General features: G+C 32.9%; 3 protein-coding genes across 12 annotated transcripts in view; all 3 read right to left on the bottom strand.

The window, feature by feature from the left end:
• The window catches only part of LOC551170 (dumpy), a 108,250-nt gene extending 102,724 nt beyond the window's left edge, over positions 1-5,526 (bottom strand). For 4 of the 8 annotated variants that reach the window (XM_026439661.1, XM_026439659.1, XM_026439660.1 and 1 more), the window contains exon 1: positions 5,099-5,283. In XM_026439661.1, the coding sequence (XP_026295446.1) occupies positions 5,099-5,108 (10 nt within the window). In that variant the 5' untranslated portion in view covers positions 5,109-5,283. Of the gene's footprint in view, positions 1-5,098; positions 5,284-5,344 lie in introns of those variants that run through there. The other 4 variants (XM_026439663.1, XM_026439664.1, XM_026439665.1 and 1 more) reach the window with 2 other exon arrangements.
• A 6,514-nt stretch (positions 5,527-12,040) lies between these two features.
• On the bottom strand, positions 12,041-15,089 carry LOC724129 (pescadillo homolog). 2 transcript variants are annotated; one of them, XM_016911264.2, is made up of 8 exons: positions 14,934-15,089; positions 14,524-14,757; positions 13,925-14,432; positions 13,705-13,844; positions 13,374-13,633; positions 13,126-13,313; positions 12,857-13,032; positions 12,041-12,786 (listed from the first exon to the last, which is right to left on the bottom strand). In XM_016911264.2, the coding sequence occupies exons 1-8, from the start codon at positions 14,955-14,957 to the stop codon at positions 12,529-12,531; spliced, it is 1,788 nt and encodes a 595-aa protein (XP_016766753.1). In that variant the 5' UTR covers positions 14,958-15,089; the 3' UTR covers positions 12,041-12,528. The 2 variants fall into 2 exon arrangements, with proteins under 2 accessions (XP_016766753.1, XP_006560945.1); XM_006560882.3 differs by having other exon boundaries at positions 12,857-13,029.
• Positions 15,090-15,657: 568 nt separating this feature from the next.
• Positions 15,658-20,645, bottom strand: LOC551216 (protein pelota). 2 transcript variants are annotated; one of them, XM_026439872.1, is made up of 12 exons: positions 20,527-20,645; positions 20,254-20,433; positions 20,016-20,181; positions 17,647-17,710; positions 17,479-17,571; positions 17,238-17,388; positions 16,980-17,093; positions 16,769-16,909; positions 16,462-16,684; positions 16,140-16,332; positions 15,959-16,065; positions 15,658-15,864 (listed from the first exon to the last, which is right to left on the bottom strand). In XM_026439872.1, the coding sequence occupies exons 1-12, from the start codon at positions 20,602-20,604 to the stop codon at positions 15,764-15,766; spliced, it is 1,611 nt and encodes a 536-aa protein (XP_026295657.1). In that variant the 5' UTR covers positions 20,605-20,645; the 3' UTR covers positions 15,658-15,763. The 2 variants fall into 2 exon arrangements, with proteins under 2 accessions (XP_026295657.1, XP_016766755.1); XM_016911266.2 differs by lacking the exons at positions 20,016-20,181; positions 20,254-20,433; positions 20,527-20,645 and adding an exon at positions 18,016-18,181 and having other exon boundaries at positions 17,647-17,715.
• Between the last annotated feature and the right edge of the window lie 242 nt (positions 20,646-20,887).

The following is a 20,887-nucleotide window of genomic DNA, read 5'->3' as shown; positions in this document are numbered from 1 at the left end:
TTGGATTTCTTGTTACGTAAAAGAGATGAGAGATGAGAGGAGAGAGATGTTAGATTGAAAACGATTCCGGGTAGGTAGGTAGGTATGTAATAACGACTCGGTGTCATGCGACAGAAAATTAACAGGTGAACCGAGAGAGGAGAGCTTAATTGCACTTCCTTAATTATCGAGAAATTTCACACGTAAAAGACGTTATATGTAGCGGAGAACTATCCTTTTTTTTTCCTTTATTTATTCTCACATTCGTAGAATTTATTTTAAACGTGAGAACATTCGAGGACGAATGTTTAATAATCGATTTATCGAGAATATCGAGCATATCGTTTGTTTAATGTAACTCCTCGAGGCCAATATTCGAGGATTATCCGATCTTATAGGCTTAAGTATATATTGCACGCCTTCAAATCTGATCAAGTATCAATTTTTTCGTAAAACGATTTATTACGATATTAAAGATTCACTGTATGTATTAATTTTTCCAACTCTCCTTTATCTCAACTTGAATTCTTGAATATTTCGCACAATTTTTTCTTTTTTGCAAAATTTCTCCATTTTTAAAATATCCTTGCACGTGACGGGAAGGTTATCTCCTTGTTATGTAAAACGGGATCACGAAAAAATTTTAACATCGAATTTGATCGAAACACAGGAACATAATGTACATGAATAATTAAAAACGCTGTCAAGGATGATTCCTCGTCGCGCTTGTTAATTATTTCCAGCAGATACATCATACGGACAAAAAAAAAGCGGCGTCTTCGCGTGCGTTACACATTTTCCGATTACGCAACGAGTATTGGCCGTCGACGAGACGCGAGTTCAAACGGGGTCACAGTTAAACGCACGAAAAATTCCGCGCTTATTATTCTTCCCTTTCCTGTCATTCACGATTCACAAAGCGATTCGCTTCGAATAATTTAAGCACGCGGAGGAAAGTTTTTTTTATTTTTTTTTACGATCCCGAGTAGTTTCACTCTGATTCGAATGTCCTCTAAGTAACAAAGAGAAAGAGAAAGAATCTCTCCAGAATGAATTAAATATAGCGAGAGATCTCTCGAACGTATCTCGAGCACGAACTCGGGATCATGCGCAACGATTCCAGGCATTCTCTCATAATCGAGAACACATGTAGAAATCCTATCATAATTTCAAATGCGAAGAATCTCCAAGATTCTTTTCTACGATCGTATCAGATGCAAGAATGTCGTTCCAGGAGATGGAAACGAATCGTCTATCCTCCCGCTGTGATCTTCGAACATCGATACAATTACGGTTAATCGACTTTGAGATCACCTTCGAGGAGATAATCTTTGTGTTTTTTTTTTATTGCTCCAGTTTTATTTAGAACGCACGCCAGTAGATATCGCAAGTATTGTGTAATAAGCATCGACCCACGATCCCACGTACCCACGCATTCGCCCCAATTTCTACCGGGTTTCGACCGGGAAAATGACGACGGAGCCGCGCACCGTGACCTCGACAATGCCTTTCGCCATCGATCGGCGAGTTCGATCGGTGACATAAGAAAACCGACTGGAAAGTAATCCCGCGCCTGCTCGGCCCATTGTCTCTTGGAGGAGATAATAAAGTGTACAGGGAAATAATCGTTAAAAAATGAAAATGGTGGGATCGTCGACGGCGATAATTCCCTAGAAGAAAGAAAAAAAAGAAGGCCCTGTCTTCCATTTTTCTTGAGAAATGAACGAAAGAAGGAGTTCGGTAAATCTTGCTAGAGACCAACGTTGAAAATATATGCGCAGTTTTTTCAACCGTGCCATTTCCAGCCGATAAATGACTAAGAAGAAAGGCCTGGGCTGGAGAATTCTGCCGGCCCCGGGGGGAACAGATACGCGAAGACAAATGGGAAAATCCAAGCATTAACGCAACATCTTATCGCAGAATTTCACGGTGAACGTTATTAATCACGTAACCACAGCCACGGAGTCGTTGGAACAAGCTCAATAAGCGTGAACCAGTGTCGCGTAAATCAGCGTCCGGTGAATCGAAACTCTCGCTTTCGAAAATTTTATCCAACTCTTTTCTTTCGCCTCTTTTTTTTTTCTTTTTTTCCCCTCTCTCTCCCCGAGATAATACGATGAACGAGCAGAACGTTGTTGTCCGCGTTTGCACGGTCACGTTCGCGAATCGGCATTCAGAGCGGTAAAACACCGCGCAGCGGCGAATATGGCTTCATCGCGCATCTTTGCGCGAAACTCGATTCTCGCCGTGGGCAATTCGATGAGTTCCAGCGAATGGTAATCGATTTCCTTTTTTTTTCTTTCTCTCTTTCTTTCTTTTTTCAGCAGGCCAAAAAGCGAAACGATCGCGTAACGCGTTCGCGGAGGATTCGCAGGATAATAAAGGGAGAGGAATTGGGGATGGAATTCGAAGCGAGATATCGGGCGGCCATCCATGGAAAATAAGGTTCTTGTTGCCGTTCCGTTCGAAACAGGGTGAATTCCATCGCAGCGGAGGAGAAGCGAGCGGTTTGTCCAATCATCGACAGGTGAATCCACAGGTTTATCGGCGTCATCGTTCTTCCGTTCCGTTCCAAGTAACGCTTCGAATCGACGATTTTGTCGGGAAGGAGGGAAAGTTGTTTCGGTGATTTTTTTTGCGACCAGTCTGAATCGAGGGAAAAAGTGATATGTTTATTCTTTTTCTCCCCGTCCGTCTTCTTCTCTGCGATGCTGTGCAAGTATTTACTCTCTTTTGAGAATGTAATTTTTCTCTCTTTCTTTTTCTTTTTTTTTTTTACGAAAAAGGTATTCTTTCTTATTCTATCTTTCTTCATTTTTCGTAAAAGAAATTCTTTCCTGTTTAAAAAATATCGATGATCCATCTTTAACGAACGTTAATCTTAAAAGAATACCGAGAGAATCCAAGAAGAGAGGAAAATAATGCGAATCACTCTTCCACGTGTGACGACGTTGCATTCTGCTTTTATTAATAATTTCATTCTGCCCATTATTCACACACAGGTAATCCCGATAGAATGAACTTACGCAATGCGATGTCAGCAGATTCAGCCGATTCCGATAGATAAAAATAGACAGATTGCGTTACGTTGAGAGACGATGACTATGGCGAGGAGTTCGGCACCACTCCAAAGGATCCGCTCCCCGACAATCACTCGTATCCTTCTCTTTTTCTCCTTTTTTCTTTCCTTTTTCCCTACCTCTGTCCTCTCTCTCGCCGCGTTTTCCAAAACTGCTCACTCACTCGCATCGTCCCAGCCATCACTCGCGACCCGTTTTCGCCGCTTAATCATCATCATCATCGTCGTCGTCGTCGTCGTCCTAGGATCCTTTTTGCGCATCTCGTCGATTTCGATGTCGTCGCCGCTGCCGGTGAAAGCACGCACTCCGCGCCGCGGAGAACCGGATCCAACATAACTTCTCTTATATACTTGTCACAGAAAGTGTCTTGCTCGAATTGCACTGCACCTTGGAGTACACGCTCAGCTCGCCTTAAGGCCGATCTATATGCATCTTGGAACGCGATAATTTCCTCCTTTCTTGCGTATATTCGTCGAATATAATTTCCTTCATTCGAAACTTGAAATCGAAGGAAAATTTGTACATAATAGTAGAAGAAGAGATTCAAGGTCAGCAGAGGAGGTTAGATTAGCTGAGGAACGATTCGATTCGATCGATTTCGATTTGGAGCAGGATATAATGACGCAAGTAAACGAGTCGAGAATAAAGAAAAAAAAAAAATGTGCAACGATACCCTTATTCGATCGTTATCGACTTTTACCCACGTGCACTTTCGAAACTCGGTGCAATGGCGAAACCGGAAATGGCGGTGGTTCAATGGTGTGAAAAGTAAAGCGGTCGCGTTTCGGGGATGCGTTCGATCGCCGAATACGTGGAGTGGGCGAAGAAAGTGTACAGTGCGAGGGAGAAACGAGGGAATTGCGAGAATTTATTTCAACGCGTATAAAAAGGAAAAAAAAGTGCAACGCGTTACGCCCAGGTAGTCGCATAATTTCTGATCGGTTGGCGCGCACACCTCGCGCATCATCATCCTTGACACCATCTGCCTAAAGGATGTGCTAAAGGTCGAAACTATCTATGCGTTCTGACATAACTGCATCCGATAGAACGAATAGAAACGTTTTCACCGAAAAGCTTCCATTCTTCCTATTTCTTTTTTTTAATTTTATTTTTCTTTCTTTACTTTACTTCTCTCTCTCTCTTTTATATACATTACAATTCGCGTAAATTTCGTAAAAGGTGTCAAGTGTTGGAAGCGAAGCGTAACCGATCGATCGAAGATCGATTTCACCCGTGTATCGAATGTATCGAATTCTCGAAATCGAAGGTGAAGGAAATCGAGATGAAAGTGATGGTCGGGAACGTTACACTTTTTACACGCGGAAGAATGGAGAAGCATTCTCGGCATCCTTCTCTCCAAGGATCGATCCAAGGCCGGCGCGGAAAAGCACGAGATCGAGATGGATCGATGAATCTCGAAGTGTATCTCTATCAACGAGTAGAACGAACCGAGAGAGGGAAAAGATCGTCCATTTTGGAGAACAAGAAACCTTCGAAACGTTAATTACATCCCGTTCTTCGAACAAAGACGACGCACGACTATCGAACTATCCCGAACAGACACTCGCGAATATTCCATATATACTCGAGGATAACCTTGACTCTAGAAGAGGACAAAGGATACGATCTATCTTGTCCCTGTGATACTATTGCGTTCCAACTATTGATCCCTATTTTATCAACTTTTAAAATTCTATCTATCTCGATCGACCGGAAAAAGAAAGAAAGAAAGAAAGAAAAGAAAGAGAACCTTGGTGATAATAAAGGGAAACAAGGGGAGAGGAGAGGAGAGGAGAAACTATAACCGGATAATGTCCAGCGAATGGTAGGCCAGCGGTGGCGATCTCCTTACGTTCGCCAAGATCGAAAAGAGAAGGAAAAAGAAGGATCCGAGGAGAACACGATACGAGAGAGTTATAATGGGAACGAAGCAGGTAATCCAGGATGGATGCTCGTGATGAATTCGAGCCGAGGATCGATCGTGAACGGTTGAGATCAAGAAATCCTCCAGACCATCGAATCAGTGCAGCGCAACTTACCCGTCCCCATGGCTGACAGCAGCCTTCTTCAGCCACGATCCTTCCGTGTGGTATCCGTGAATGTCCAATGTTGGCTTGTTTCACTGGCCGGTCCACGATTACGAGACGACGATGGTAATAAGTAGTAGTGGTAATAATAATAATAATAATAATAGTAATAATAATAGTAGTAGTAATGGTGAAAAAAAAAAAAAAAAAAAAGAAACGATAAAATAACAACGGCGAGAAATAAATAAATAGAACCACCTGTCGGTGATCAGATTCGTGAAAAGGACGAACTCCTCGTCCAGCCGGGAGACCGCGGACGAACTAGTGGCTGGCGAAGACTTTTGGTGAGACTTCGACGTGAGACAACGACGACGTCATCACCGGGCTGGTGTCTCATTGGCCGACGGTCCTTCTCTTCGCTCGACCTGCCTCTCTCTTTTCACGAGCCTCCCTCCTCTCCTTTTCCTTCTACGAACTCCTCTTTCTCTCTCTCTCTCTCGCCCCTCTCTCTCTCTCTCTTCTCCTCCCTCCTCCGCCTTATTCCACCTCGCCCCTCCCCCACTACCCTCGCCTTCCTGCACTTCTCTTCCTTCCTTCTCTCTGTCTCTCGCCTGGATCAAACCGATCGTTCTTACCTGTTCCAAACCACTTACACAGTCTCGCCGAGAGGAGCCGACACAACTAATATAGAAGTTTACGTAGACCTAGCTCTTGCTCGACGCGCGAACTCGAAGAGCTCCGCGTCTGGAACCAATCTCTCTAGCGCGCTCGCTTCGACCGTGTACACCAAACCCTCTACAATGTATATATATATATATAGATATATATATAACAAAGAGAGGGGGCTCTGGCTTGGCATCTCGCCGGATCATGATCCTCGAGCTCGATCAGAGAGGGAAAACACCGAAACACCGATCCCTAGGAATTTCGCGGGGAACAACTCGGTTGCCGTTACGTTCCTCAAGGTTGATCACGTGATCGGAGGAAAGATATTATACACGGTATAACGAAAATACGCGCAATCTTCTCTTCCGATTTGTAATTGATTTGTAATTGATATAATCCTGGATATAGATATTTACGATATATATATATATATATATGTATACACATCCAGAGATAGAAGAATCGATATAGCATCTCCACCTTCGATCGCGTCGTGGAATAACACGTTCGCCTTAAAAATAGTCGCGGTTCAAACAACCTTGACGACGTTGGCCGATTCGCGATGGCCGGCGCAAGCTGCCCCGAGTGAACCGTTTCACCGATGCATAATTCATCGAGAGAAGGCGTGAAAGCGGCGGCCAGTATTTTTTTCCCCGCCGGATTTGCACGAGATTCCTTCCGAGAAAGAACGAGATGCGCCGCGGCGTCCACCGGTTTATCTTCCGGTCGCGAGATCAAACGGAGGACGAGGAGGAGGAGGAGGGAGGAGACGTGTACGAGGAGACGTGTACCAATGACGCTCGTTTCTAAGCCGGCATCCCTCTATGAATCGACACGGCAGGCCGTAGATTAAGCGTAATGGTGCAAAGTATAGGAGGCGCACGTCCATGGATTCTTCTTCTTCCTCCTCTTCTTCTTCTTCTTCGTCTTCTTCTTCTCCGTGGCCTCCGCCTGTGCGAAATGCCTCGAGGCGGCGGGGTTCACCGACACCGGTGTACTCTCTAGCCGGGGTACACGATGTCATTAGACGTCGCGCGAAACGCGATGTGTAACCAGGCTTCGTCGTAGGTCTCGTTCGACGACAGTGCACGTGATTTCACGGAACGGGCGAGCCCGTGAACGAGGCGAGCACGGAAACGCGAGAAAAAGCGTTTCCTCGTCTCTTAACGAGGATAAAAAAACGCGCAAGGATTTAATCTATCCACCGGGGAGAATGATGATTGGAAGAGGAAGCATGATTTAATATCTTTTGAGAGCGAATATACGCGATGTCTTTGAATTTTAATCAATCAGCAACGATTCGCAGGAAATGATACGTAAGATCATCATTTATTTCTCTTTTCGTTTCTCTTTTAATTGCGAATACTTTTTAACAATTGCAGGCACATCCTTTTGCATTTTCCCTCCTACAATTTTTTCTCTTCATTTTCCAATATATTGAAGAAATAATTAAAATCGGATCGAAACTTGTCGGAGAGAGATTAATTTTATAATACGAAGAATTCAATTATTGTTCTTGTAAAATTACGTGCAAAATTCGTATCACGTGTCGTTCATAGAAAAATGATGAAGCAATCGGAAAAGTGGGAAGCCTCTAACAACGGATCGATCCGCTCCACCAATAATTACTCGGCAAATATTTGCGGACGTTCCGACCGACCGACCGACGAAATACCAGACGAGATTTTTCTCCTCTCCGAGATATCCTTGAAGCGATTCAATCCCCGGTTTTTTAATCCTTCCTGCCTCCTCCGGCGATAAGCGCGCGCGCCGCCTATATCCGTATAATACAGCTTGTATTAACCGTCTTGTGCACCATGAACTGGGACTGGAAGACGCGCAAGATCCCCCCGGATCCCATGAATTTTTCCTTCCGCGGATCGGAGCAACGATCCGTTCACGGCACGATGCAATCTTTTAAAGCATCGGGCAACGATCCATGAGATCCGGCCACGGGAGGGAGATCCCTGGGCTTCCGTGAATCCAGCCTACGCGATCCCTTCCACGATATCGACCAACCATCCTTTCCTTCGATTAAAAAAACCTGATAAAAGGACTTCTACTTTCCCTCCCAGGGATCGCATTGTTCACGGTTGCCTGCTGGCCGAAACAACGGTTGCGCAAGGTCAAGCGATTACGTTAAACCGCGACTTCGCCTGCTAGACACCAAACGTCCAATTCTCTCCTCTTTTTATCCATTTTTTCTTCCAATCGAATCCTCGAGCGTTAATAATACCATCTGCGTAGAGCAGGAAATTTCGAATAAATTTTTGCCAAATTTTTCGCAAAGGAAAAAAGTATAGAAGTATTTCGAAATCGTTCGAATCTCGGGCAGAGGGATCTCGAGTTCATCGGGGCGTAGTGTAACGGGTTCGTGGGGGCACGCGTTCATTTCGTATTCTTTTCGACGATGCCATCATCCGCCTGGCCAACTGTGGATAACACGGAGAAGGGGCAACCGATCGGTTGCTCGATCAAATTTCAAAAGCTTGGCCGTCCACTCGAACCACCTTGTAATTAACCTCCTCCTCCTCCTTCTCCTTCTCTCTCTCCTTGAATATCTGGTGCACATTTTCACGGCACCCCGGATGGGATGACGAGAATGAACGGTGACACCGTTCCAAGACTTTATCCTCTTCCCGTAATAAATATCCGTTCCTCTTCAAGATCCCTGTTCAGGTTAAACAACCTCCACCTCTTCCTCTCCCCTCTCTCGAAAAAACGAAACGTTCCATCCTCCTAAATAAATTATTCTTCTCGAATCCCGCCTCGTATCGACGTGGATCAATCAACATTCCCTTTCACGCTTTGTTATTGGTTCCTTCAGCGAAACGGACGTTAACGCATAGTAATGGCCAATCATATTCGCAAAAAAAAAAAGAAAGAGAAATAAAAAAAATCTACACGCATATTTCGATTTCATGGAAAAACACGGAATACCTGTCGTACAGGTTGCGCGGCATTCATCCCTCCGCTCGGAGTTTTGCGCGCGAGAGACGCGCATTGGATGAGAATATTCGATTAAAATATACCGGCCAATATATGTATATATATATATATATATATATATATATATATATATATATATATATATATATATATGCGTGTATATACAGTGGTGGATGGTAATTGACCAATTTGCAAACGAGCCAAGCACGTGTCGACATGCGACGTGAATGATCGCCGTTCCATTGAATCATCTGCCGTTGTTACGTCACGATCGAGCACGAGCTTCGACGCTCGATAATCCCGCTTTTCCGCGATAATTCGCGACAGGGAAAAAAAATCGGCCGACTTCGAGGATCGGCGAGCAATCGACGACGAGTTTCCCGTTTTCGCGCCGCGGCTGGCTGATTTATAGAGCTATAATCCGCAATCAGCGATTGAAATGAAGTAGCCGGTTCGTAGTTGATTCGTTCATTAATGAAGAAACGAAGTGGTATTGGTAAATCGTCGGCTATTATTCTTCCCCTCGTCTGTTAATCTCATTAGAAAATAATGATGATGATGATGATGATATTGCTTGGGTCTGAATGTAAGATATTTGCTTTAAATGTCAAGAATATGTCAATAGTATGACATAATTTCGATTAATAGGTAATTTCTTTTTCTATGATAATTTTTCTTCGGAGGTATATTTATTTCTAGAAAATATTTATAAGAAATCGTAGTATTGATCGATACGTACGATTTCGATAAAGATATTGTGAAATCAATTGAAATTGAATTGATATTTTGCGAAGAAATATATTTATAAAATAAATGTCATTCATTTCTTGTGTTATTTATACATTTCTTGTATAAATTTTTGTTAGACAATCAAAATTCCATATTAAAGACTTTTAAAATGAAGTATATAAGTTTTTCCAAAATTTCCTCCTTTGTTTCAAATCATTTAATTACATTAATTTTGGGGGAGGAAAAAATAATTTCCAAAAACTTTTTCTCGACTCTGAGAAAAAGAAGAAGAGATTCGTTTATTAAAATTGGAGCGCCGCGTCACGCGATTTTAAACATAATTAAACAGACTTTTTCATCCGTTGCAAGTTTATTAAACGTGATCCAAGATTTCTTTACGCTAACATCAGCGTGGATGAAAAAGTAGAGCCCGAACTCGAGCGAACGCATCGCCTTTGCCGGCATTGAAATCACCCAAGTTAGTCGGAAGCGAACAACCGACTCGAGGAACAATTAAACGCAAAATGAAAGTGCATTCAGCTCGAACATCTCTGGCAAACTTTTATGATTATCTTTCTTAAATCTGATCTACGAGAAATTTTCGAAGGTCGTTCCAATTGATGCGTTTCAATTAAATGCAACCGCGTCTTTATATCAATGATGCATCGATTATCTAATATTGTAATGTAACCTTGATTATATAATTATTCATACGCGAGAGGCATCCTTTTTTGCCGTTTATTACAGTTTTTCTTCCAATCAATCCACTGTGCTCGTCTCTGCGAAAACGGAACTCTTCTGTTCTTCATTAATGATCCCTCGCGAAACAATGCACTGCAATTATTACACGCCGTACTATGTATGAAATTCAAGGCCATTCTTCCTGAATCCGCTCACGTGTCGATATAAAATAATCAGTGATAATCGTGTATACGTGCTCTTGGCGCTTGATATTTTATCATCTTTGATTAATTATATACATCGTTCGAAATATTGTGACTTATTCGTCAACGAATCGATTACGAAGATGATTTTCAGACGTTTGAATTTCATAAGAACGGTTCCTTTCGAACTGGAAGGAAAAAGTTTTCGAAAGTCTTGATATTTCACTGTCGGATGCGTTGCCACCAAATGTGTAGGTTGTCCCAATGTTCTTGCACGCGCATCCCACGCACTCACCTCCGTGTTCCGTACCAAATCGAGAATCGAGAAAAAGACAGGAGGAACCTGCGTAAAATTTTGTTCGCAAGAAAATTCCATTCTACGGAATCATCCTATCTCATTTCCTTCCTTTGTACTTGTTGCTGCGTTTAAAAGAGGATACATTAAAATTCGCAGAATATATCAAACAAACGTGAACGTGTAGGATAATAAAATTCAGAAAGATGAAGATTAAAAACCAAGTCGTATTAAAAAAAAAGGAATCTTCAAACAATCTTTAAATCCATCGTGATTACATTTGGCATTAATTTCATTCGAATTTCATTTGCTAATTAAATCTCTCAAGATTTTTCTTAAATTAAACGCGAAATCATTTGTAATCGTTGTTATTTTTTGACGTTGAAATATATATCGTGAAATTTGACGATATAAGGAAATAATATTCGTGATCGTATGGAAATCGATGAGATTAGAACGTTATATAGCGTTGCAGATTCTAGGGATGTTCATTTTAAGGAGAATCGGAATGGAGATGGGCTGGAACAGGAATAGCAAGGGTGACGTAAGCACCCAATCTGCACACAGTTCGCACACCTGAATCGGGTTAGGTATTGGTGACTTCACCGACGCCAGTGTCGCGACACATCGGTTCAGTCACCACTGCAAATAACTAAAGAAATCGATGAGAAGCTGTTCCAGAAGCGAGAATATTCGCGACAAAACCTGTGTCAAACAAATGAGAAATATTAATAGTTTTTTCATAAATAGACGTTAGTTGATTTAAGAAATCTACTTAGCGTTTTTTACTTTTACAAAATATGGCGATCGTTTGAAGAGTTAAAAATTACTTAAATTCATTTATGCTGAAATATTTTATTAAAATATTCCTTTTCGTTTAATTCTTCATTTTTTTCCTTTTTCTGTTTCGAGAACGATGTGACTGAATATTGTTTTGTCGATTACTAAATCTTTCTATCATGCAGCAAATCACTTGGTATGTTACATAGAGATTAAATTTAGAATCATAACGATGATCATATAGAAATTTAATAGATATTTATTTTCATTGTACAAGAGATGTTATATATTTTTATTTTTTGATCGCGATTATTAGTTAAGAATTCTTAAGTAAAATTCAAATATCGTCCACAGTTCCTTCAAATTTTCTTTGTTACTGCTTTCATACTAAAAAAAAAAAAAAAAAAAAATCACAAAAATCATAAATTTTCAAAATAATAAAAATTGCAAATATATAGCCTGACCATGGATATTTTATTTTCGCATCCAATTTCAATGATCGATTCAAGGTGACTTGCTAACATAATATACGCTAGTACCGGATGTATCGACGGTAATTTATCCATCACTAAATGAATTTGTCCTTCGATGCTAATTCGTCTAGCGAAAGTCACGGAAGTAATCAAAAATTAGATATTAGAGATCGAATGATTGAAAACGAATCTGTTCTTTATTCAAGAGATCAATGCACAATCTTTTGAATAATTTTTTATTATGTAAAATTTTCTGCAAAAAAATCAAACCGACCAACTTTTATTACATACAGATAAATAACACTCACGATTGCGTAGGTTAATATATGTAGGTAGTCTGGCCTTCAAAGTCCTTCGGTGGAAAAGTAGAAATCAGAATCGTATGCGTGGGCTTCCGATAAGTGGGAGGACTGGATTAAAGACATCTCTCTATTCGCATAACTGTACTTATGATTATCGAGAAAGTTATCACATTCCGTTGTCAAATCTTCATCAACTTTATATTCGATACTAATATATATAAAAGGAAAAAAGATTAATGTGAAAAGTGCGATTGGATATAATTCTTAATATAGTTCATTTACAAAAAAAAAAATTATATATGTGGAATAAAAGTAAACTAAATATTAGTATTTATATTAGTTGCTTTTTTTTTTTTATTTATTCTTATTCAGTAACTTTAACTTTTTTCTGTTTGCGTTCTTCTTTACGTTTTTGCTTTTCAGCGGTATCGTGTAGTCGCCTCTTCTTACGAAGAAGCCATATTTCCTTGGCTCTTTCCTTGCGACCTTCCATCATACTCCTATATAAGTTTCGATGTTTCTTTTTAATCATACGTTCTCTTAATCGATACTCTTGTCTCTCCTGTCGTTTCTTCTCCCATGGATCTTCCTTTATCACTTCTCCAGTTTTAACTTTCATTTTCTGCAATTAAAAATATATAAATAATCGAAAAATTATAAAATTATATGAATATTTAAAAATTAAAATTAACATTTTTTAGTCGATTTCGTTGCTGTTCTTTCTCATCGATTGCTGTTTCTAAATCACCAGAGGATTCTCCTGCTTCAATTTTCTCTTCTGAATTTTTTGTTAAATCATTTTTTTGAACTTCATTTTCATCATTTTCTTTTTTATCTTCTTCTACTTCTTCTTCAGATTCATCTTCTTCTAATAAATAAAAAAGACAAAAATTAATTTTTTTTTAATCCATTAATAATTATTATTTACTTTAATTGTTAATTGTAATTAATGATTGCACACCATTATTAAGTTTAAATTCAGGATCCATAAGCGCACGTTCCTCTGGTGGAATATATGTCTGATCATGCTGGTTATTTGAGAATGGTGAAAGATGTGGCGGAAGTACACAACCTATTAAATATTTTTCTACAGATAACAATTCTTTAGCATTTACCGAATCAAAAATCCATTGTGGTTGTACATAATATCTAGAAAAAAATATCAAATAATTAAATATCAATAAAAATGTAATAAAAAAAATATATTACCTAGAAATATATTGTTTAGACATATTAGGTCTGTCCACTATATGATGTGTTATTGTTTCATCATTTTCATCAAATGTTGCACCAACAAAGAGTAATTTATCCCAAGATACTTCAGCTCCAAAACAACGTAAAATAAAAACTAAAGGTTCTCTTGGTACTTCTCTATTCAAGAAAAATTTTAAACCTTTAAAAAGTGTTTTTAATTTTTTAATTTTTTCTGCTTCTATCCTAACCTCTTCCATATTTGTAGCATCACCTTCCTAAAATGAACATAAATTAATATTTATATTTATGTCAAAAATAATAAAATATCGACTTAATTAATTCATACATTTACAAATTTATCTATCTCCAATTCTTCATCTTCTATATTTTGTAATGTAGGATCCAGATTTACTAAAGGTACATTTAATGCTGCTATTCTTTCCGATACATATACTTCTTCATCAACAAGTATTTTTTCACTATTATCTACATATTGAACATTTCTATTAATATAAAATTATTAAAAATTTGTATATCTATTATTTTTTAAAAAAAAATTATCTTACCATTAGTAGTAAGTTTTGGGGGATAATATAAATTAAGACTATGATAAAGCCTATAATTAACAAAACCTAACATCACGATATAAAATTCTACAAATATAGACATAATTTTAAAGTCTACATCATTCTTTGCTTGAGGCTCAAAACTGAAGTGATGAGGTACAATCCAAGTTATTATTTGTCCCTTAATTTCTGCTTGATAATAATATCCTTTAATAGATACAAATACTTTACGTAAAGCTTTAGCAGCAATTATAGCATGTAAGAATTCAACTGTCAATCTTCTACATAATAATGACTGATCTCTTGGTATATGATTAAGAGATGGAAATGTACTAAACAAAAAACATAAAGTCAAACAATCATCTAGATCCCTAAGTGCATCAATGAATGTTGGATAACGTTCTTTGACAATGTGATCTAGTTTTAAAGTAGGATGATTATCTAAATATCTTTTCATATCTGAAAATTCCCTCAAAGCTCTTGCTCTTCCAACTTTTTTATTAAATATCTGAAAAAAACATAATTTTTATAAACTTATAGTTTTCAATATACATAATATTTATATATTAAAAAAAAAATAGCTAATTAATTTAATATACCTTAAATTCTCTTAATTTCCATATTATTGGTTCATGCATCAAAAATTGAATATCTTTCTTATGATATAATATTTTGATACTAGGGTCTCCTTTTTGCGCTCTTTTACGATTACGTGGTTCTCTTGGATATATTCCTTTTAATATACATAATCTGCGAAAATCAGTTAAAGTGAGCTGCAATTTTTTTAGAGCAGCTTTTCTTGTCATAAACTGTGCTCCTTCCCCAGATTGATACTATAAATTTAAATAAAAATTTTAATAATAATATTTAAAATGATATCATATATATTATAAAATATAAATAATATATATAATTCAAATCTCTCTTTATTTTATATACAAAATAACCTCAATTATACAAATGATTTTATAAATGATTTTAAAATAGTATAAATAATTTTAATAAATACCTTTTTTTTTCCTATAACAACCATTTTATATCACGTTTTTACAATAAAATATGAAATTACATAAATGTATAATAAATAAATTAGAATAATTAAATCCACGTGCAAAAAATAACAGAAAACGAGTTATTTATTAGAAACATATAGCGCCATCTCATAGCAAGTTCAATAAGAATTTTTAATCTTTTATATATCGAATGTAAAAAACATTATTTCTCACAAAAACAATATAATAATAATATATTTAAATAAATTCTAATCTTAATTTAAAAAATTTAAAAATATATATTACATAAATTTATTCCTATTTATGATAAGAATATAAATATATATATATTTATATATATACTGATTCTTATCCTTCTTCCATTATTTGCTTTCCTTATCTATGGTTATTTTTGGCGCATAATACAAAATACAAGTATGAGGATATCGATTGAATATACTTATATTTTTAAAGACTATAAAATCTTAATTTTTAATATAAAAAATATATTATTTTCTTGACTTTATATTATAAATGTAATATATATTTGTAATTTTATATTTAATTTTATTGAATGTAAATTCTATTTTATATCGTATCTATAATACTATGTATTATAGTAATTTATTATATATATAGTAATTCTAAAATATTTACGAAATATGATTACGAAGTTTTCAATATTTATGATTAAATATTAAAAAACAAAAAATAATTAAATGTTTAAAAACGAGGAAAATATTAATTTTTTTTATTAATATATTTTATATTTTATTTTGTTATATTTTTGATTGCGCACAGCACAAACAGATACAAAGTTATACATTAGCATATTATTTTAGCTTTCTTAATCCTCTTCATTTGAATCGCTTTCATCATCACTTTCATCCTCTAATTCTGGCATAGGAAAACGTAATATAGCTGCTATTCCAGTAAGTTGATCTAATTCTATATACGATATTATTAAAATTATTATTATTATTATTAAGAATATAGAAATGTCTTAAAATGAACTGAAACTTGAATAATTGATTCAACTTACGTTCACCTGAGACATGCAAACTTGAAAATATTTTTACATCTCCACCAGAGTCTTTTATACTTTCAACTAATTCAACATATTCCTTTCTTAAATTAATATCTTGACATCTGCATATAATTAATAAAATAATCATAAATATATGATTTTAATCTATCAAATAAAAATAAAATATTATTATTACCTAAATAATTTATCTGAAATAAGTAATGTTTCAATAGCCTGAGATCCATTAGCTTTCTCAATATGTTTCTTTCCATAAAAAGCTCTAGAAGGATCAGTCTGTAATATTGTATAAAATGTTTCTAATGCTTTTACTTCACCTGATGCTTTCGTTTCCGAAATTCGAGATATTACTGCAGGTTCAGCTAAAATCTCTATTGTAAAAAAAATATATTACAAAAAATATATATTAATATATATTTTTTGTAATATATTTTATAATATATATAAATATATTATATTTATTAATTAATTTAATAATTAATTTGAAAAATATAATATACCTTTCAAAGAGTGTTTAAAACCTGAACTAGAATGCACAAGTAAAAATTTTCCTTTATTTTCTAATATTATTTTATTATCTAATTTAATGGCCTGCTGAATCATATAATCCATAAATTGATCCTTAACAAATCCAGGACTTGCAAGAATAATACATTTTACAATATCAAAATTAACATGTCTCAAAATTCCTTGCATTATGTTATCATAAAATCTTGTTAAACCCTAAAAATTTATTAAAATAATGAAATTAAGATATAAAATATTATTTAAAATTAATTTAATAATTTAATAAATTTTTAAAACAACCTTTTCATGCTGTGAAACATTTCCTTTCCTTTTTCTAGGAATAACTTGATCTATTTTTGCTCGAACTATTGTCATATTGGAAGTTATTAAGCAAATATGTGCTATACCTTCTTGCATTACAACAGCAGCAACATCTGCATTCTAAAATGAACATATTCTATTTCATTAAATTTCATCAATTAATTATTATTATTTTTATTTTAAATTTTACCTGTGTAGGATCACAAGCAGTATCAACTCTTTCCAAAGAAATAGAATCCCATTTAGTTTTTGTAATTGTAAATTTTCTATTTTGTTCTACATCCAGTGTATGATATGCTCCTGTCTATGAAGAATTATAAGTTGAATATATTATAACATAATTTAAGTAAAATATATTTTTAATCATTTTTAAATTAAAATATTTTTAAATTAAAAATTAAATAAATATTAATAAGTTTTTAAATATATTTTTAAATTAAAAAAATACCTTAACATATTTATTCTCTTCTACATTTCTACCTTTCAGTCTTAAAACACATGCTTGGGTATCAAAGTCAATGCCTTCTACACATATAGTTAAAGTAGTTCTAACTCTATAACTGTTAGAACTACCAGTTGCAGATTCCATTTGCACTTTTCTAAAAAAAATAATAATATTAAATAAAATATTATGATTTATTATATTGATTATTATAATGATAATTAAAATTAATATTAAAATTAATTACCTAATAGTAGAACAAGTAACAAAATCTCCTTCACTAATAAGATTATACGCATGCCACATATCTTCTGTATTTTCTGGGACAAGAGACACACTCCTAATAATATATATTTTTTTTTAATTTTATTGTTTTTTTTTCATTATAATTTATTCAAAATAGCAAAAAACTTACCCTTCTCCATCTTTATCAACATTTTTAGACACAAGTTTCATTTTATACAGATTTTCGTATTTATTAAATCTAAAAATTTTTAATGTTAAATATTTTATTCTATTTGTTTCAATTTTAAATAACTTATTTAAATAAATATTAAAATCATTTTAAATAAATTTTAAATAATTCTTATACTGATCTCATTTTTGTAAATGATATTTTAAAATTTTCTCAAAATGTTATATAATTAAAAACAGAAAAAAAATACAAAATACTAATATTTTTATTTACAAATTATTTTTATAAATCATTTTATATATTAAAATCAAAATGATATTTAGGTTAGATTGTGTCATAGTTTCATATGCAATTAATTTACGTAATTACCTTAGAATAATTAACACAGATTTTTATTTAAGCAAATCAGACATTCCATATTTTAAGCTTAATTAGAATAACATAAAATAAATTATGCCATAAGTTAAACATGATACTTTTCTGTCGATCAACAGTCACACTCATGACTTGATTAACGAATTTAGATTTCGTTTTAAAAACTAGATTTAAAAGAAAATTTATAAATAGTATAAAAACAAAATTTTAAAAAATAATATAAAAAATATTATTAATTGAAAACTACTTCTTTACACTCTTTAATTTAATTAATTTAATTTATTTATGAAAATTAAAATGAATTTTCGATAAAAATCTAATATAATTTGAATTAAAAATAATTTATAAATTTTAATATAAGGTAATAATATATTTTATTTAATAGTTATATAAGTTATATAAATAATGAAAAATAATATGTTTCATAAATTATTATAACACGTTTAATAACTTTTAATAAAATTATAAAAAAATAAAATTTTATTTTAAATTACAAGCAATTTTAAATTAATTTTTTAAATTTATTTTAAAATAAAAGAGAAATAATATAATTTTATATAAAAAAAAAAGTATCTCAATTATTATATTATATTATTCTATTGAATATAATATATAACGAATTTCACAAATTCGAAAATTTTTCATTTAAATATTTCATACATCAATTTTCAAAAAATACTCTTTAAATGATATCAAACTAAAAATTACATTTTATTTATTTAAAAATTATTTAAAATTATTAAAAATTAAAAATATAAGTTCGATTTAATAATATATAACTGTTAATGCCGGTAAAATAGTAAAAAAAAATTCAAAAATCATAAGAGTGATTTCATTATGCATTATTTTTAAAATATATAGGATTTTTAAATGTAAATAATAATGAATAGTAATATTATAAGATAAGTATTTTATTAATAATATTTTATAAATAATAAATATTTTTTAAATAATAAAAATTCGAAAATTCATATTGAAAAATATTTAATTTCGAATAAATTAAGATTTTACAATATTGAAATTATACTATGAACAATTTGTACAACTTTCTTATACAATATTTTTGACAAAAAAACATTTGTCTTTTAAGTCATTTCATTTATTATGAAAAAAGGAAGAGGAAAGATTTTGTTTATATTGCATGCTATATATATAAAATCTATATAATTTATACAATATTTATACATTTATTTAAAGAGTTTTAATAATTTCTTTTTTTCTAATTGATTTTTTTCTTTGATTGCTGCAGAAAATGCTCGTAATTCCTTTTCAATTATATGTTGTAGTGTGGGATCCAATTTAACAACTCTTGTTAGATCTTTAATCGCTTCTTCTTCATTCCAAACACCTATGTATGCTTTACCTCTCTTATACAATGCTTTTACATTATCTAAGAATGATAAATATATATATGATACTGTCTATAATATAATATAATATATAATATATATAATGTAAAATATATAAAATAATAAACCTGGATTATGTTTAAGAACTGTTGTACAATGTTCAATAACTGCATAATATTCTTCTTGAATTAATTTACATTGTGCATAATTTAAAAGTAATGGAGTTTTCAATTGATTTAAAGCTAACCATTCTTCTTCATTTGGTTTTTCTCTATAGATTATATGTAAATAAAATATGTATAAAAGAAAAAATTAATAACTAATAAATATTATAACAATACATCATATACTAACCCAAGCATAAGTTGTTCTAATATGCCAATACCTTTTGCATACATTTCACATGCAGCATTATAATTTTTTTCTTTAAATAATATATTTCCTTTTTCTTTTATATCTGGAATACTTTTTAATTTTTCATCTTCTGTCATTTGCCATACCTCTTTTTCATATTCATCAGGTAATATAATTTTGATAAGTTCTAAAAAAATTAATATAATTTTTATATATTTAATAAATAAGAAATTAATAACTTAATATTATAATTTGTTAAATTAAAAATTAGTTATTTATTTAATTGATTACCAATTGTAAATTCTAAATCTTGAGGATATTTGATAAGTTCATTTAAATCATCATATCCAATCCCTTCATTTTGCAAAGTTACACCACAACAATGACTACGTTTTTTTGATTCTGGTTTTCCAACTTCTCTCAAAGTTTTAGACACAAATGGATATGCTGTAACTAGCTAAAACAATAAATACTATTAAAACATTGATTTTAAATACTATAATATTTTTTTAAAGTATTATAAACATACACTTTTATCAATTCTAAAACAAGCCACTTCATTTAATGCCATTTTTTGTACAATAACTTCCCATACTTCAAGTTTAAATTTTTTTCCTAAAACAAGTTCCATTGGATTTCCCATTACTTTACTGTCATCTATTATTGTTCTCTGTGGATCACATTTTGTTGTTTTAAAATGAAAAAATACCTAAAGATTAAAATATAATTCTATTTATAATTATTAATATAAGTTAAAACTTATACTTAATTTAAACAGAATTAATTTAAAATATATGCATACTTTAGTTCCAGGTACAAAATTAATTATTTTTGTACCTGCATGAATTATAGTTTTCACTATATATTCCTTATTTTCCATTTTAACAGTAACAGTTGACAACAAAACAAAAAAGAAATAACCTAAAATAATTTACATTATAACTTCAATATTATTAAAAAATGCATTATAATTGCAATAATGTTACAAATTATTCAATAAAATTTTTCAATAAAATTAGTTTATAAATTTTAATAACCATAAACTATTTTTATATGTTTTCACTATACATTTAAAACTTTTTAATTGCAAAATTCTGTTTTAATCGAACCATTATTAAATTATTTATTACATTAATTTCATATATTTCTTTTTATAATTTTTT

Source organism: Apis mellifera, linkage group LG3, assembly GCF_003254395.2.
Source record: "Apis mellifera strain DH4 linkage group LG3, Amel_HAv3.1, whole genome shotgun sequence".
In the NCBI taxonomy this organism is placed as follows: domain Eukaryota; kingdom Metazoa; phylum Arthropoda; class Insecta; order Hymenoptera; family Apidae; genus Apis; species Apis mellifera.
The sequence above is the reverse complement of the archived record's forward strand: the minus strand, read 5'-3'. Positions and strand labels throughout refer to the sequence as shown.

Bases quoted from the DNA above. Each gene is read 5' to 3' on its own strand.
- LOC724129 (XM_016911264.2), bottom strand. From the start codon at position 14,957: ATGGTTGTTATAGGAAAAAAAAAG. The intron at 13,634-13,704 runs GTATGAATTAAT...TGTTCATTTTAG, and splicing joins AGATAGATAAATTTGTAAAT to GAAGGTGATGCTACAAATAT. The intron at 13,314-13,373 runs GTAATATATTTT...ATTTTTTTCTAG, and splicing joins TCTAAACAATATATTTCTAG to ATATTATGTACAACCACAAT.
- LOC551216 (XM_026439872.1), bottom strand. From the start codon at position 20,604: ATGGAAAATAAGGAATATATAGTGAAAACTATAATTCATGCAGGTACA. The intron at 17,389-17,478 runs GTAATTAATTTT...TATTTTTTTTAG, and splicing joins GTTACTTGTTCTACTATTAG to AAAAGTGCAAATGGAATCTG. The intron at 16,333-16,461 runs GTATATTATATT...TTTTTACAATAG, and splicing joins TTTTAAACACTCTTTGAAAG to AGATTTTAGCTGAACCTGCA.